The sequence below is a fragment of the Struthio camelus genome, chromosome 1 (assembly GCF_040807025.1).
Source record: "Struthio camelus isolate bStrCam1 chromosome 1, bStrCam1.hap1, whole genome shotgun sequence".
Classification (NCBI taxonomy): domain Eukaryota; kingdom Metazoa; phylum Chordata; class Aves; order Struthioniformes; family Struthionidae; genus Struthio; species Struthio camelus.
This window is the reverse complement of record NC_090942.1, coordinates 51,969,501-51,985,566: the sequence shown is the minus strand read 5'-3', so window position 1 is coordinate 51,985,566 and position 16,066 is coordinate 51,969,501. Positions and strand designations below refer to the sequence as shown.

Genomic DNA, 16,066 nt, shown 5'->3' with positions numbered 1-16,066 from the left:
ATGTAACATACTTGTTGAGTACTTTTTTCTTTTCTTCTTGGCAAACTTCAAATGCTACAATTTCTGATTGCATGTATGGTTTTTGATTCAACCTAATCTTTGGGTATCTTTGGGGGTTTTGACCCCATTCTTTGGGTAGTCCCTTGATTTGATCTGCCTAAGGAGGAGGAGACCACAGGCAGGCATATTTTGTGTTTTTGTGTGGTACAGGTTTACGTGTTGTGGTTCTGAATCAGGTGAATGTTTGTCCTTGCTTTGGGGAAAGAAAAGGAATGTTTTGTTGTTTGAAGTGCAATAGGAATGAGACCTCAGGTGTTCCTTGTGTGAAATTCCATACTTTTCTTACCTGGATGACTGCATGAGTTTTATGATCGTTCTCTCTCCACACAAACCTTCCCCAGTACTACTGATGATCTAAGTGATTCTTGCACATCTGCACCTGTAATTGCTCCCTCCTAAGTTGGATCATCTTGACATAACTGGTTTAGTGTGTTACGCTTTTCTTTAAAAAACACACATAGAAAAACATCACCCAGAGCACTTTATTTAAGTGGTTATTTTAAACCAAATACATGGACAGACGCTGCCTTAGGGAATAATTTATGCATGAAGTTACTCTAGCAGATCTTAAGGAGCAAAGAATCCCTTGGAGAAAAAGGGATACAAAGTGACAGTGATCTCGAAACCTAGGTCAGCTGCAACTGGAAGAGCATGTCCAAGTATGCCTTTCTGCTCTGGATTGGAAGGCCAAAGGGTTCTAGCCTAGATGGAGCCAAGCAGGTAGCTTTTCCAGTTTCCCATCCTTTATTATCGTCGTTCCTTTTGAAGTTGTTTTATCAATGACATTATCTTACCTCTCCTGCATAGTTCTTAAAGAACCTTTTACATTTTCCTGTGCTAGGTGATATTATAAAAGAGGGTAGAGAAACAGTGCTGGCATTATTGTAATAATTACCACTGGTATTTTCCCCAACCTGTCAGAACATGTACTTATCTCATTTTCATAGACATAAAATTTCTATAATGCGTTGCTAATGGGATCTCAAATGCAAATTTATTTTACAATTAAAGCCAAAGTACAACTGAGATTGTTCTGAGAAGTTCAGCGTGATTGCCTGTATTTCTAGTAATAATGATAGCACGTATGCAGTATAACAGTTCTGAATACAAGATTTGCCATTACTAGAATAGCTCAGTGGTGTATTTAGTCCATGTTATATATCTTTCTAGAGGAAGAAGTTAAATCCCATAATGTACCCAATACCATTGAGAATACTTTCTTTGATGTCACCCTCACATCCACTAAAGTTAGACATGACTTTAAAAGGAAGGGAACTAGTGTCCTAATGCAGTGTGTGAACTGCTGTGTTGGTACAGAAGCTGCTGATGGGATACTTGAATTTTTTTTGTTTGTTTTAGGGAGTTCAGGTGAATATTCTGAGTAGAGAAAGTAATAACAATACCTTGGCAGCAGATGATCCATGTGTTTTTTGTACTGTAGTAAAAAGAAATCTCTTGAAACACCATTTAAAATGAGTAATCAAAGTAAACATGTTATTATCTGGGCACTGTAAACAGAGTGAGTGAAGAATAGATGCTGTGGGATAGAGAATGTACAGTTAAATGTAAAAGAAGATTTAAATACATTATTTAGCCGCAGATAACAGGAAAAGCAACTTTTTGATTTTTTGGGAAATGAATGGTACAGGCCTGAAGAATGAGGTGAAAAGTCAGTGCTGCTGATACCAACACAACAATTCTTTCTAATATTGTCAGAGATCAGTAGTTGAAACAGTTCTGCTTTGAGGTAACACCATTTAAAAAAAACAACTCATAATCAATGAGAAATATTTATTCGTGTTATCTGTCTCTTTTTAGTAACAATTTTTTTTCTGAAGAAGACAGCAAAATCTTCTTTAAAACTAAATGCAAAATTGAGTCTCTGCTTGTCCAGTGATCTAAAAATGCAAAGGAAAAGTCAACATGACTTGGGACATATGTCATGCTGCAGGAAGCAGAAACTTAAACTTCTCTGAATCTTATGGGCTTCCTTTTTGCATGTCGCGTTGTTGTTCTAGGCAAGAGTCTTGTAGTTCAGGTTTAGTAAGTCTGCTCCTTCAGCCCTTCGGGGAACAGCATACTATACAATATGTACTGGCCACTTTTGACAGCGTTCCTTCGAGTTCTTGCAAATGCCTGTTAACTGATCTTGACAAAAGTTAGAGCTGTCTGTGTGATGATTGTTTTCCACTGCACGGCTTGTTGCAACGTTATTTCCTGCCAGGATTTTTCTTTTTTGGGGGGGAGGGTCACCCATGAAAGCCTTTCTGGATTATTGAATTAATATTAAAATCTGTCTGTGTGATTAAGCACTTTTCCTTGATACCCGTCTCTTTTGTCTGCACTGCATTTTATTGGGGTTGAGGCGTACTACTTATGAGCAGTGTTACACCAGACAAATGCGGTGTTGCTTAGTGGTTGGCTGTGTTAGGGAGGCTTTTGCAACAAGCACGTTCATGTTCAAAAGACTTTTAAGAGAAGTACTTAACTGATAAGCTACTGCAGGATCTAAATAGCATCTTTAAACGTTTCTCTAACACTTATGCTTTCTAAGATTTGAATACTTAAAATATTTTCTGGTTATTGAAGGTGTTTTATTTCGTATTTATATGTATAAAAACACTTTCATAACCTTTAATAAAACTTCATAAAAAGAGAATATAGTTTCCTGATGAGTAGAGGCCAGGTGTGTGGGTTACGATTTCATTTGCTTCTTAAAAATCCATTACAATGGAGTAGTGTCTGGTCTGAAGAATACATGTTCCTTTTCCTCCATCAGCTCTTCGTTTTTGTCCAGTCTTCTGGTCTTCCCCCTGTGCTTCCAGACAGGTTCTGCCACTCCTCGTTGCGTGGTAAATTCTTTCTCTGCAGTTGCACCTCTGGTTTTAATGAAATAACTGGGGCAATGCATTACTTACATTTCCTATAAGTCTTCCTCACTTTTAGTCATGTTTTGTCACCAGGCTGCTTTTTTTCTCTTCTGCCTCCTTGTGCATGCCTTTTTCTTCTCCCCCTTCTACCTTGCTGTCTCACATATGTGTAAGGCAGCTGGCACACTGCTGCTTGCTCAGAGGGACCATCAGCAAGGAGTGAGTCAGACCCTTGCGTGTCCGCTTCCTGCTCGCCACTGTGCTGAAGCACTCGGCGCTCCCACTTCCAGGGCTTTGCCAGGCCCAGGTGGAAACTGTAGGCAATGCAATCCTTTGCTACTGCACATAAGGAATATGCTCTCTTGCTGACTTTGCACATTCTGATATTTTATAAACTATGAAGAACCGAATTATATAAAGAAATTAAGGGTGTTTAATCAGCATCCTAATTGGTGAGAAACTTGTCCTGCGAGTAATATTTTTGCTTGAGAGCATTAAATAATGTTCTGGCACAAGAACTTTAAGAAGGAAATGAGTATATATAAATGCTGGAGTTGTTATCCCGGGGATGTACCACACTCCTGGGCTCCTCTTTCAAATGGGTTAGTCAGATCACAGTCCTTGGGTCTGGAATTATTCAGTTAATTTTGTATTGCCTAGTTAATTTTTTTTATAGTCCTAGAGTAGCATGAGAAGCTGTATGGAAGACTTAAGAGCAAATCTTTTGCTCAGGAAGTCATGTGGGTTTGTCTTTTTCTTTTCTTGCGGGAACCTCGATGCAAGTGTTTGTCTCCATGGTCTGTTTTCCTGATAAGTGGGATTGTTTTCCGTAGCATTGAGGTGATGTTCAGTAGGTCACATCTATAATTTAGTCTGTTATACAACTTGAAATAAAATGCATATCCTATAAGTAGCTTTTTTTATTTTTATTTTTGGGTACTCTCATGCAATCTGGGAAAATACATAAAATTTCTAAATCACTTTGGGAGGAAAAAGTGCAAATCATTTTTTAACCGGAATAAATAAGAACCTTTTTGCTTTAAAAGAATCTTGACAAACTGTGCAAGTGTGTTTGAGATGTGCAGATTTCAGCTGTTTTGACACTGGGAGAAATTTTGAGGTCCAATGCTTTCTTGGCGCAAGAGGGGGAGAGGGAGAGAAAAAGTAAGAGAAATAAATCAGAAAACTGAGGGTTTTTTCAATGCCAAATCAATTATTCTAGTACACAATCCAGTCTTGAAAATATTTGAAGAGTTCTGACAAATGAAAGCAGTTGTGAAGATCTCAAAGCCTATCATGAAAGAGAATATTTGTATTCTATGCGGCTTTGATATTTCTTTCATTCCTTTTCAAGGGCTCCATGTTGATGCTGATCTTGATAAAAGAAAGAAGTGGAGAAGGCAGGCTGACATAGACCCAGTGCATAGAGAAACTTTTGACAGAATTGGAAAAGCAATAATGAAACATTTCTAATTTATCAGATGGTATTGTAAGTGTTACTTAAAAATAGATGATATTTAAGTTCTTGACATTATCCTTTTGGGACTGTCTGTATCTGTGTGTATGAAAGAGAGAGCTCAAGCTGCCGATGGTGACAAGAACTAGATCCTGACAAAATGCAATAGCTGACTGCTGGGCCAGCCCCTCTGCTGCTTTAACAAGGCTTTGCATGCTTACTTTTTGTCACTGTCTTATGCAGTCTAAAAAACTGTGGCATGTTAACCTTGGAGCACATGCAGTCCATGTGCACTAAAAGCCCTTTTGAGCATGAATGCGGGATTTGTTATGAACTAAATGGTTAACTCCGCTATCCTTCATTTTCCACCAAAGAAGCGCTCACTGCAGATGGCAAAAATGTCCTATCGGTGCTATTGCAATTGATCCTGCCAGTACAATACAAGGATGTCCCCATCCTTCCTCCCGGTGACGTGTCAGCTCGGAGCATTGGCTCTCACCTATTGAGCTGGCTGTCTTCAGGCCAGAGGGCAGCTTAATGTAATGTCAGGAGGAGCCTGAAGTGAGCAAAGTAGTACATACAAATTTATGTCCTTTAGCTTGTTTCCTAACTGCCCTATTTATGGCTAAGAGGAACTCAGGTATCATGTCACTTTCATAAATTAACTGCTAATGCTTGACCTTTTTCTTTCTACTTTTACTCCGCGTTTGCTCTGTCCTAATTTCAGCATTGTTTCTACATATTTCCTTTCCCTTAAGATGAGGGAAGCTAACTTTTTGTTATGTATTTGTCACAGTGTTAGCCTTTATTCGCCTCATCTAACATGGCTCTTCTTGTCTCCAGTTGACAACAATGGTATAAATAGCAGGTTAACAAAATGTAACTGCAGAGAGTACCTTAAATGTAGAATGGAAAGTCAAATATGAAATGAGAATTGGTGAAAGACCCGTTCATATGCTCAACAACAGCCTTTTCCTGTGAGTTATTTTCAGCCTTGGCTCAGGAAATGTGTTTGTGAAGTTGCTGAGTGCTGTTTTGTATGGTGAAATTTTTAACTGCAGCAAGATCTAATGTGAATGTATATGTAGATTAGATCGATATTTTGGGGGAGGGGGGCATAAAATCAATATAGAGAAAGAAAGCAGTCAAGATACTAGCTTTTGTTTTTATTTAAATACAGAAAGTAATATTAATATAGCTTTTGTTTTTATTTAAATACAGAAAGTAATATTAATATATATCCCAACATTTACATTTGCTCCGATTAAACATGTCTTATCGTACAGACTTACAAAATTGTGCGTGGCTACTTTGTCTCGATGCAGCAGATACGATGCAGGTTGGGGAATGCAGTTCTCCCTTCAGATGCTAGAATCACATCAAATTTTTTTTAAATGACTGATTTTATGCAAGTTTTAATTTTCCTTGAAATGGTGTCTTTGTGCTTATGAAAAGTTGTTCCATCCCATCCAGCAGAAGTAAAATGAACTGAAAAAAGTTCTTTAAAGTGCATATGAGTAAATAAAAGGAATGTGATCAAAGCTTCTGTTTTGGTATCTACAACCTGAGCCTGATGGTTTGGTGGTTTCAACTCTGGAGATTTTGTTGATTTTTATTTATTTTGCCAGCAGTATTCCTGATGGTCAGGTGTTCTGTACTGATTTTGAGAGGAACTGAAAACTGTAAAGTTTAGAAGCGTCTGAATTCCTGTTTTCCTCCAATCTATGTAAAAGGTTGAGGGAAAAGAGAGCGCAAGCCCAACCTTACAAACAGCTCAGTTAGTCTTTATAGCGAGGCCATGTAGGTTCCAGCCAAATTGTTTCATCCTGTATTTTTCAGCACCCTCTTCAGGAAGCTCTGTCAGCTGACGTGTAGGCAGGCAGTACTGTGTTTAAAAGCTAAGCTGCTCTGTGTTATTTTAGAACCAAGAAACTCTGTCTTTCGAGTCCTCGGTAATTTAGATTTCTTTGGTCATCTTCTAGGTGTCTGACATGTAAAAGCTGGAGTGCAAAGGGTTGCATGTTGTTTCTAAACTGACCGCGCAGCTTTTTGAAGAAATGTACTCCAGTCTTGATTTCAGGGATTAATTCACCAAATAAATCATAAAAATAATGATCAGTCAATACAGAAAACTTTTGGAGACTTGAGATAACTTTGATTTTAGGGGAAGAGAAGTAGTTAAGCACTGGAATTTCATGGTAGCTCTGACAAGGTAAAGTCAAATTTTGTTTGAGGCAGGCATTAATACGAAAGGAGAAACTAGACCAAGTGGGAACAGAACCATCCTGTCTGATGAGTTTGGTTTGAGATTTCGGCACGTTTTTATTCTAGTTGTCTAGAATTCTCGTCAGTGGTACTGGAGATGTGTGATAGGTTTTTAGGTCTCCCCTCTTTATTTTGATGTGCCTGGCAAGTAAAGTGTTACTTTGTTTTTTTCTGTTCCTGCTCCCCCTTCCCAATAAACACTTCTGCCTAGGGCCTAACTTTTATATGGGTGAATCAGGAGAAGTTAGAGTAGCAGGTCCTGCTGTAGTTTAGTGGTCTTTGTTTAGTTATCACTTCCATGCCAGGTCTTTTTCCAAAGGTGTGATCTTGGCCATTAAGTATTGTTGATGTGCAGCCCTCCTTATGACATGAGATTGAAAATTAGACTTAATGGTAAGAAGGGAAAGCAAAAAGATGCAAATTCTGCAAAGACTGCACTGCATGTTTTACCTAAGCCACCTAACAAATAGGCATAATGAAAAAATGGCAACATGAAGAATTTCTTCCCACTCTGATTTTAAACAAAGCAATTCTCTTTAAGGAATATCTAAGAAACACACACCTGATGTGCTGCTGGAGGAGCTAATTATGGGGTAATGAGAGGAAGAACTGATACAGTGGATCATTTTTCTGTACAAGTCTGAAGGCAAGGGTTTAAATCCCTGTGTTTTGACATGGTGTTTCATCTAGTACTAATGCTCAAGACTGTCCACTGTATCATCTTGGATTATATTCTGTTAAATTAGCAAAAACTGTTTTAGTGTGTGACAGTATGTTGTGGCAGCTCCAGTGGAGCCAATGTAATGTGACTGTATTCTGCTTTCTGCGATTGTGCCTGTGTCATGGTGCTTGGCAGTTGAATTGATGCATTGGGAGACACCTGCAGTGTGTCTGGGATGATGTTTCGGGGATGTTACAGATCTTAAATATAACAATTTGATTAAGAAAGAGAGCCAGCTTAAAAAGAAGTCATGTCAGAAAACAGTTTTCACTAATAAGATTTGTTAATTCCTTTTTTTAATATGCCAATTTAATATTAAAATTAGTATGGCATTTAATATTTTTGTATGGAGAGCATGGAAACATCTGAAGCATGCATGTGTGTTTATGTTGAACTTTGCAAGGGATAGAGGAATTGTCAACAAATGGTCTGACAGAACTGAAGCTGAAAAACACTTCTGTGAGTACGGGAGGCTGTCTGCAATGAGAGCAGTCTTTATGTACCTCTGGCAGCAGGAGCTCGTGCTCTCAAATCAGAGCTGCATATGGAGATAATCTGACAGTTTTCACCTTTTTTAAACCATGCTTTCTAAAATCTAGCAAGAATGTATGTGCACAGCTGTACTGATCATAATACACTTGAAGTTTTCCAAAAAAAAAAAAAAAAGAAAAGAGTAATTTAAAAAGGTACAAAATTGATTAACTGTGAAACACATAGGAGCAAATGTCTTACTTTTTTTTTTGTTTTTTTTTAACTTAGAATGGAAGTCAGATTTTCTTATTCTTCTTGAGGAAAGAAATAAGCAATGTCTTGACCTGAGGATAACAAATCCCAAAATAAACACTGCTAGCTGAAAACACTAGGAGAGCTGAGTTCCAACAAGTCAGGTGTTGCAGCTTGCAACATGCTCAGCCAAGTATAGAATGCGCTGCCAGTGGCATGATATAAGAGGCCAAATGTGGTGGTAGCTCTACCCAGAGTGTTTGATCCAACTGCTGCCTGGAAAATCCAGGTGTGAGCACAGAGGGCCAAGAGGTAAAAAGCAGGAGGAAGCAGCTGGTTCTTGGAAACGTTCGTGGCAGGAGCAAGTTCCAGGCAGTGTCTCCTGAGCTCGTGCTGAAACTAGTCATTTACCCAGAGGCAGCAGGCAGCTTTCAAAGTACAAGCTGTCTTAACCAAAATCCATTTCACTTGGGCTGTTTTGAGCTTCTGTTTTGACAGTGTATCACAATGATCAAGGTTCTCAACTTTCTGTAAAATGCATAGGTGCTTATGCATGCGTATAGTGTATATATAACGTTTAAAATAATTGTTTGAATATTTAAAGTTTTAAAAATGTGGTTATAAAAACTATCCTGACTTTAGCAAAACACTGCAAGCCAGCTGATGAGCTAGATGGAGGTTATTTCTGTTTTCTAGATATGATTCTTGAGGAGTCTGTTTATGCTTTGTATTTTAATTGTTTCCTTAGAGTTCCCTAACCAGCCAGGAAAGAATAAACCCAGAACAAGTATAGGTGATGCAAATAATCATTAATTCATTGATATAGTCTGTGTGCCTGTTGTTTTGTGGTGTTTTTTTGTTGTTGTTTTTTCTTCACCCTTTTAAGACTTCAGTTAAGGCTCTTTTACAATCTTTAGCAATATCAGCTATGGAAGGATAGCTCCACACGAAAGCAAGCAATGAAACTTACGGGTATGATCTGTTAGGTGGCTTCAAAAAAAGAAAAAAAGGAAACAAAAGGGAAATAAAGATTAACACTCATGTTCTGTATCATCAGATCGATTAAAAACCTCCTAAGGTCTGTTGCCTTTTTTGTTGTTGCTAGTCCTAATAATACAGGAGCTAGTTTAAATCAATGAATTGTCATGCAGAAGAACTAGAGTTATATATAACTTTAAAATATCTTCTTACAAAATCCTGTCTGAGAGGACAGTCTCACTCTCTCACTATCAAAAAGCACCTTTTTTGGCAGAGAAGTTGAAGCCCAAGTAGCTTGTCTGTATTAAGGCATCCAATCCCTAATGTTGGCAGCCAAGCGAGCACTGCGAGAGCTGCAGCAATATCCACTACGATTTCTGACACTGTCCAGTACACCTGGAGGGGTCTCAGCACAAGCTCTTTCTATCTGTGCACCTATCACTAAAGCAAAGAGGTGATTCATGCTGTAGGAATAGCCAAGATAAGTAAGCCACCTGATCCAGGCTGCATTTCATCCTCATGTACTGCTTAGTGGTCAGTTATGCCTGAAAGAGAGCTGAAAGGCAGAGGGCATGAAGAGGACAACAAGGCAGGGAATTTCGGTAAGAGCTAGAATGGTGGGCAGTTAACTCAAATTTCAGATTTTCTGAATGATGCTGTGAGCTGAATATGATAGGTTAGAGTCCAGGTGCATCTGGAGCAATATGAAGTTCATCTTGATGCTTTCCGGACTGGTTTGCACAAGGAAATATTTGCTAATGTTGGCTTGCTTAAGATGGTTGTGGAGTCGAGGTATTACTATAAAATGTAACCCTTTGGAAAAATGCGTTAATTGATGCCTTTCCTTTTGTTAATCCTGAGATGATCACTAATACCATTATATGCTTTCTTAAGACTTTCACAGGAGCTCTTTAGTGATCTTGATTATTTTTCATTATTTAAGTGTTTTGCCAAGTGTGCTTACTTTCAAGAACCAATTTCTTTTTTGGCCAGAAAACTGCAGAAAAACAAATAAGTATTAGATAAAGACACTGAAGTGTCTCAGATAAAATCAGAAGTATTAAAGCAAAATAAAGCTTACTAAGTGAAAACAAACAGAATTATTAATCAAACAATAATTTCGCTTCTGCTGTGGCACACTGTGAGGGCATTCCAAGAACATCTTCTGTTGCCTTGAGCACCCATATTAGATAACCACTTCTTAACTGTTTGTAGACCTTAACTTGAATTCTATCCTTAGCAATCCTTTCTAGTTTAAAAGGGAGGTTCCGAACCTAACAAAAAAGAGTCCACAGAACTTTTTTTCTTTAGTCTAGTCTCTTAAGTCTTTTATCCTTTGGGTTTCTCAGAAGTGTATAGCTAAGATCCATTGAGAGGATCAGTCAGTGAGGCTATTGCCTTGCCTTACCTTCAGCTATTACGAGTATGAGGAGCTATGAAAATGTAACAGCCTTATTGTTTATTTCCTCAACAGAGAGCCAGTGTGCTTTTAGGTCTTAAAAACAGTTGGGCATTCCTTATTTATTGAAATTGATTGCATGGACTGAAAATATAAAAAATGTAAAATGGATGAAAAGCAGTAGTAGTTGTTACCTCTCTGGAGGAAAGTGAGATGGAAGTAACTATGAAAGGATTGTTGGGAAATATAACGGTAGAAGAAAAGATTAGAGATGAAATACCGTACTAGAGTATGGTTATTGGCTCTCTGATGTTTATGTGTATTTTTAGTTGATTGTGAGTTTCAGATTTTGTGATTTTTGTTTGTATGTTGAAGGCTTTCTAAACATATTTCATGAAATAATGGAGCAAGAGATGGAAGTACTGTAAAGATGCTGAGAGAGACTCCTGTGAAGAGTGCTAGCATGGGTGTCTCTTTCAAAATAACAACAAGACAAGTGATAAATTCTATGAATTTAGCAGAATTTTGTGTGTAAGGACCGTTCATTCAACACCCCTACAGAATTCTGAGTACTTATCAGAAGCAGAAAAAAAGCTCTAAAAATAATGGAAATCATAGAGAAATGTGTATAAAGGAGTAATGTGGAAGAATCTATTAAATACTTTGGAGCTGCAGAAACTTGCTTTAGTAGATATGTTGATGCTAACACATGATGTAATTCTAATATACTGTAAGATACTTAATGTTGAGGCATGGTATTAGCAGACACTCTCTTTGAATCATCTCAGTCAGGCTTAAAATGCTAATTGCCTTCTAAATGCATCAGGAACCAAGTAAGTTTTTTTTGGTCATCCTTCGAAAGCAGTAATATTTTGTTACTGATTTGAGTAGGATTTTTTTTCCTGGATGGAACAGCTTGATGGCAGTTCTTTATAAATTCTGACCATTTATCTTGCTGTATGTCTGACTAAAACATGCATGTTTTGTTTCATTAATATCTTACCATAGCACTAGGAAAATATAGCACAATGCAAATGTTTCATCCCATAAACTGCTCCATTATGAGGCAAATTAACACTCTCTTAATTGTATGTGTTAAATAAAAAAGCCCCACATCTATATTTAGGAAACTTGCTCACATGATATGACAAGATATGCTTACTCAGTGGACAGTACGGTGAGTTGGCAATGATGATGTTTCACATGACTGATAATGCAGAAGTTTCTCTTTTTTGTGTTGCGGGTAAGACAAAATATGTGATGAAGAGGGAACAAGATAGGAATAGGTATTTTGGGGATAGCGTGAACCTCAAAACTCAGAAGAGCTGCTTAAAAAATAACCCCTACTGCACGCCTGGGATATTTTGGAAAAGGGTAATTGATACTTTAAATAAAGTTTTACTGTTATTTCCAAACTATCCTTAAAGAATACTGGGAATTTCACTTAGTCTAGAAATAACTCTTAGGGAAGTTATGTACATTCATGGTATAGATGACTTGAAGCAAAGCACAGAAAGAGTAATCAGTAAATGCAAAACTGTTTCTACTTAGGACAGTAAAGCCGTAGTGTTTGTGATGAAAGATTAAGACAAAAGGTACAGGCATATTTCTCCAACTTATGGTTGGTAAAGGTTAATCAAAATACTGACAATGTCCAGGTCATCTTTGGAGTCGCGAAACAAAGCCACAAGTACCAGAAGGGAGTATATCTACCCATGCCTAGATATCCCTAGGTTATTTGATTCTCAGAAATGTCTAGATGTGAACTCCTTCAGCTATGAATTATCTAATTATTCACTGTTTTGGGGTATTTTTTGGGCGGTGGGGGCAAAAAAAAAAAGCTGACTATATCAGGTGAAGGAACCCGAGGCCTGTGTTAGATGGTGAGTTACTGGGCGGTAGATTTGGCAGTGTTCTAGTGAATGCAGTATAAAGATTTACCAGAATTACTCTGGGGTGCTTTGGCTGCTGGGGCAGATATTATAAGTAAGATCTGCAGTCACTCTGTGTGTGCGTGTTTATAGACGCACCCACCCACCCACCCCCCACAAACGCCAGAAAAGTAGCTTACTCCTTAAACGTTTCTTGTGATTCGCAGGAAGGAAAAAAAATGTGTTTTCTGAATGGCCGTAACCTGAGAGCACTTACTAAATGTCCGAATTAATTAGTAGCTATTTACTAATTTTCTGAGTGGTTTTTACTAAAAATTTCTATTAAATAAACTGATAATTCCTCTGTTGAAAAAATTATTCCCCCACCACAGGCCAACTAAGTTGATCCTCGTCCTTCCGGACAGGAAGAGTCATCAACTGATCCAAAAGTTCTCTATTATTTGCAGACCAACAGGTGCCGTTACAGCCATTTGACTGTAAACTAGACAGGCTAGTCAAGGAGCTTCCTGAACTGCTAAAGTTAACAAATAACTGAGGAACCTTCAGAGGCCTGCTAACGTACTTCCATGAGAAGTTCCAGTGAAAATGTGCTTTGCTTTTTTTTTTTTTTTTGCCTTCCTGAAGCTTGTAGAGCATCTGTGGGGGTTGTCCCTGGAATACGTCATGGGTTGTGGTCCTCAGCACGGGCCTCTCTGCCGGCTGCTCTCCTGCCTGCGAAGGTGGCGAATTCCGGGGTGTGATACCTGGCTCCTGCTGCGCGCCCTGGCCGCTGCAGCCTGCTCTCAGCTTCTCACTTGAATTCAGTGATGACCTTGCAGTCGTCTTCCCCAAATCAGGGTTCAGTTTGGGTGATAGTAACTGGATGTTTCCCTAGGTTTTCCTGTGTCATTTTAATAGAATTAAGCTATTTTAATATTTCCATGTCTTCATGACTGACAAAGGTCTGTCTGCAGGCCAGCTTATCTTGTCTTCCTCCCTAAATATATTTCCACTTGTAATCAGCATTTGTTTGCTGTGGGGAGAGGGTTGTACCTGTGGCTTTTGTGGTTAGGTGGGTTTTTTTGTTTTTGTTTTGTTTTTTAACTCTGCACTGAGCATTGAATAATTGAGCCACCTTGTTGTGGCCACCAGAGCATCCTCATGCGGCTGGTATTCTTTAATTCTTCTATTTGGGAAAAGGTTCCTGGCAGTCAGTTTACATGGTGTCCACACTAACATGTTTTTTTCTGGGAACAGTGACTTTTAGAGGTAGTGCATCTCAAGAATTGCCCCCCACCCCACACCCATCTTTTCTTTCTTATGATTTAAAGCTGGCAAAATACAAGATAAGTCATAAACATCCCTTACATTGGGAGGCATAGGTTATCTGCTTGAAGAATTATATAGCCCTGACGTGTTAGCTGCTGCAAAAAACTGGGTTTTGATCAGCACAATGAGATTTGCGCTGGCTACGACAGGTTGGGGGGGCGGGTTTCTGGATTTGTTTTGTAGAGTAGCTAATCCCTTTTGTTTCATATATCACGACAAGCCTGTGGCATCTCAGCATCTCTGTAGGCTTTGGCACATATATTTTGTGGATTTAGACACTGCTTGATTGTAACTTGCAATTATCAGATGTTCCCAACGATTGAAGGTACGAGCCCAGGGATTTGCTGTGTTTCTTTGTGACTTTATCAAAACTGTTTCCTCTAGCCTCTTTGTTTTTGTTTTTATCTTTCCCTATCCCCCTGTCCCTTTGTTTTCTTCTAAAAATGCATTTTCTAAATCTTTACTAAAGATGTCAAGGCTAGTTAGAGGAAGAAGGTTGTATGCTTGTCTCATCAAGTTTCAGTACATTGCAAATGTGGCTAAAGCTAATAAAAAGAGAGACCTCTGTAATCATGCCACAGCAACAGAACATGACTATGTTGTATAGCTTTGACAGCTATCTGGAAGGTGTCTATTCCTGAGGGATGGGGGGGGTTTAATCACGAAAGGTTCCACATTTTTATTTTTAAGAGTTGAGAATGAATTGGGCAGAACAGTTCTAACACTGCTATCCTGATGCAGTTGTTTAACTAGTTTATGCTTTGATAAACAAGCTTGTGTGTGTATATATGTATTTATAAATAAGAATCTAACATTTCAGACAGAAAACTGCAATCTGAGTGCCATGTCTGGAACAAGTCCTGATATTATGGGAGAAAGAAGAACAAGAAATCTATAATCTTTTTTTAATCCATACAGCACATGGTATAAATGTTGCACTATGCATGCGCAGGACAGTAAGGGAACAGAGTAACCAAATTTCTCTGTCAATAGTGATGCTGATAATCTCTGAAGGACAAGAATAATGTAAATTCTGCAAAGGTCCTATGGCTTTTGGCCACAGTGTCAGCAAGCGTTGTATAAATCTCAGTGTAGAAGAAACATTCTAGAGTTCCACTGTGCAAAATCCCACCACTGTCTTCCTCCTCTGTTCTCAGTACTTCTGATAACAGTTAGCATAGTGTAAAATAGAAAACTCTTCATTTAAATAAAGTATGGTGTATTTATCAACTGCATATCTTTTCTTTATAGGACCTCAGAGGAGCACCATGATCATCCTAGTGTGGTAATGGGGGATCTTCAGTCAGATGAAGAAGATATCATGAATAGTTCTGATGAAGATGATGACACAAATTCTGATTCCAGCAAAGGGGAGCTGGATCCTCAAGAGGATAAACAGGTATCTTTTCATCTTTGTTTTTTGAAACTTTTCCTTGCTCTTATACTGCTTTGTAAAAATCTGTTGGGATGCTTTTGAATAAGAGGCATTGAATCAAAATAACTCGACAGATTTCTTGTGACCATTCTTATAGTTTCATTTTTTTCTCAAGTTTTAGTTTAATATGTGTACACTAGCCTGATACCAAGAGACCAAGTTTAGAAATATGCCATTAGAAAGCATATGTTGCCTGGCACATTCATTCTTAATCTTTCACTGAGTTGTGGAGTTGTAGACCTACCCACTGTGCCCTTCTCATACAAAGTGACATGCACATATATATATATTTAGAGGTTTTTGATCTGGAACAAACTTGTCAATACTCTTTAATGAGGCTGTCTCCTCCTCACAGATCCCAGAGTGCACAATGTCTCTTGAATGTTTGAAGTCAGCTGTTTGATTTGTCAGCATTGGTGAAGCCCAAGTGAAGGGGCTAGATGAGTCTTGCAAGGTCTGAAGAGGTCCTTCTGAAAAATCTCTTGGTAGTTGTAACTTTATTCATGTGGTCCCATTTCAGGGAGATTTTGGCTGTATGAAATGAAGGCTGTGTTCCAATAACCACTTCCATCTTTGCAGACGGCTTTCTTGCATTAAAACATTCTTCTCATAAACCTGATAAATCACTGTTTGACACAGAGGATACAGATGACTGTTAACCAATTTCTGGTCCTTCCTTTTCAAATGGCCCGAATACACAAAGGGCTAATCCTGCTCTTCAGCATTTCAGTTCCTTATTCACTGCATTGATATTGAGGAGATAGGCCTCACGTGCACATTAATTCTGAGGGCTGTAGGGCCACTTCTTTGGCCCTTGGAGAGGTGAAGAACACAGTTAACTGTTATGGCCAAGATCTGACCTTCTGCTGATTTCTGAGAGTACTGGATTGGAATGATTTGCCCTATTTTGATCTTGTTCTCTGTTTCTCTTTTTGTCTTTTTTTTTTTTTTTTCTTTTC

General features: G+C 38.4%; 1 protein-coding gene across 2 annotated transcripts in view; it reads left to right on the top strand.

The window, feature by feature from the left end:
- The window catches only part of FGD6 (FYVE, RhoGEF and PH domain containing 6), a 79,175-nt gene that overhangs the window by 13,420 nt on the left and 49,689 nt on the right, over positions 1 to 16,066 (top strand). For both annotated transcript variants that reach the window (XM_068937911.1, XM_068937917.1), the window contains exon 3: positions 14,924 to 15,071. In XM_068937911.1, coding sequence (XP_068794012.1) covers positions 14,924 to 15,071 — 148 coding nt within the window. The remainder of the gene's footprint in view (positions 1 to 14,923; positions 15,072 to 16,066) is intronic.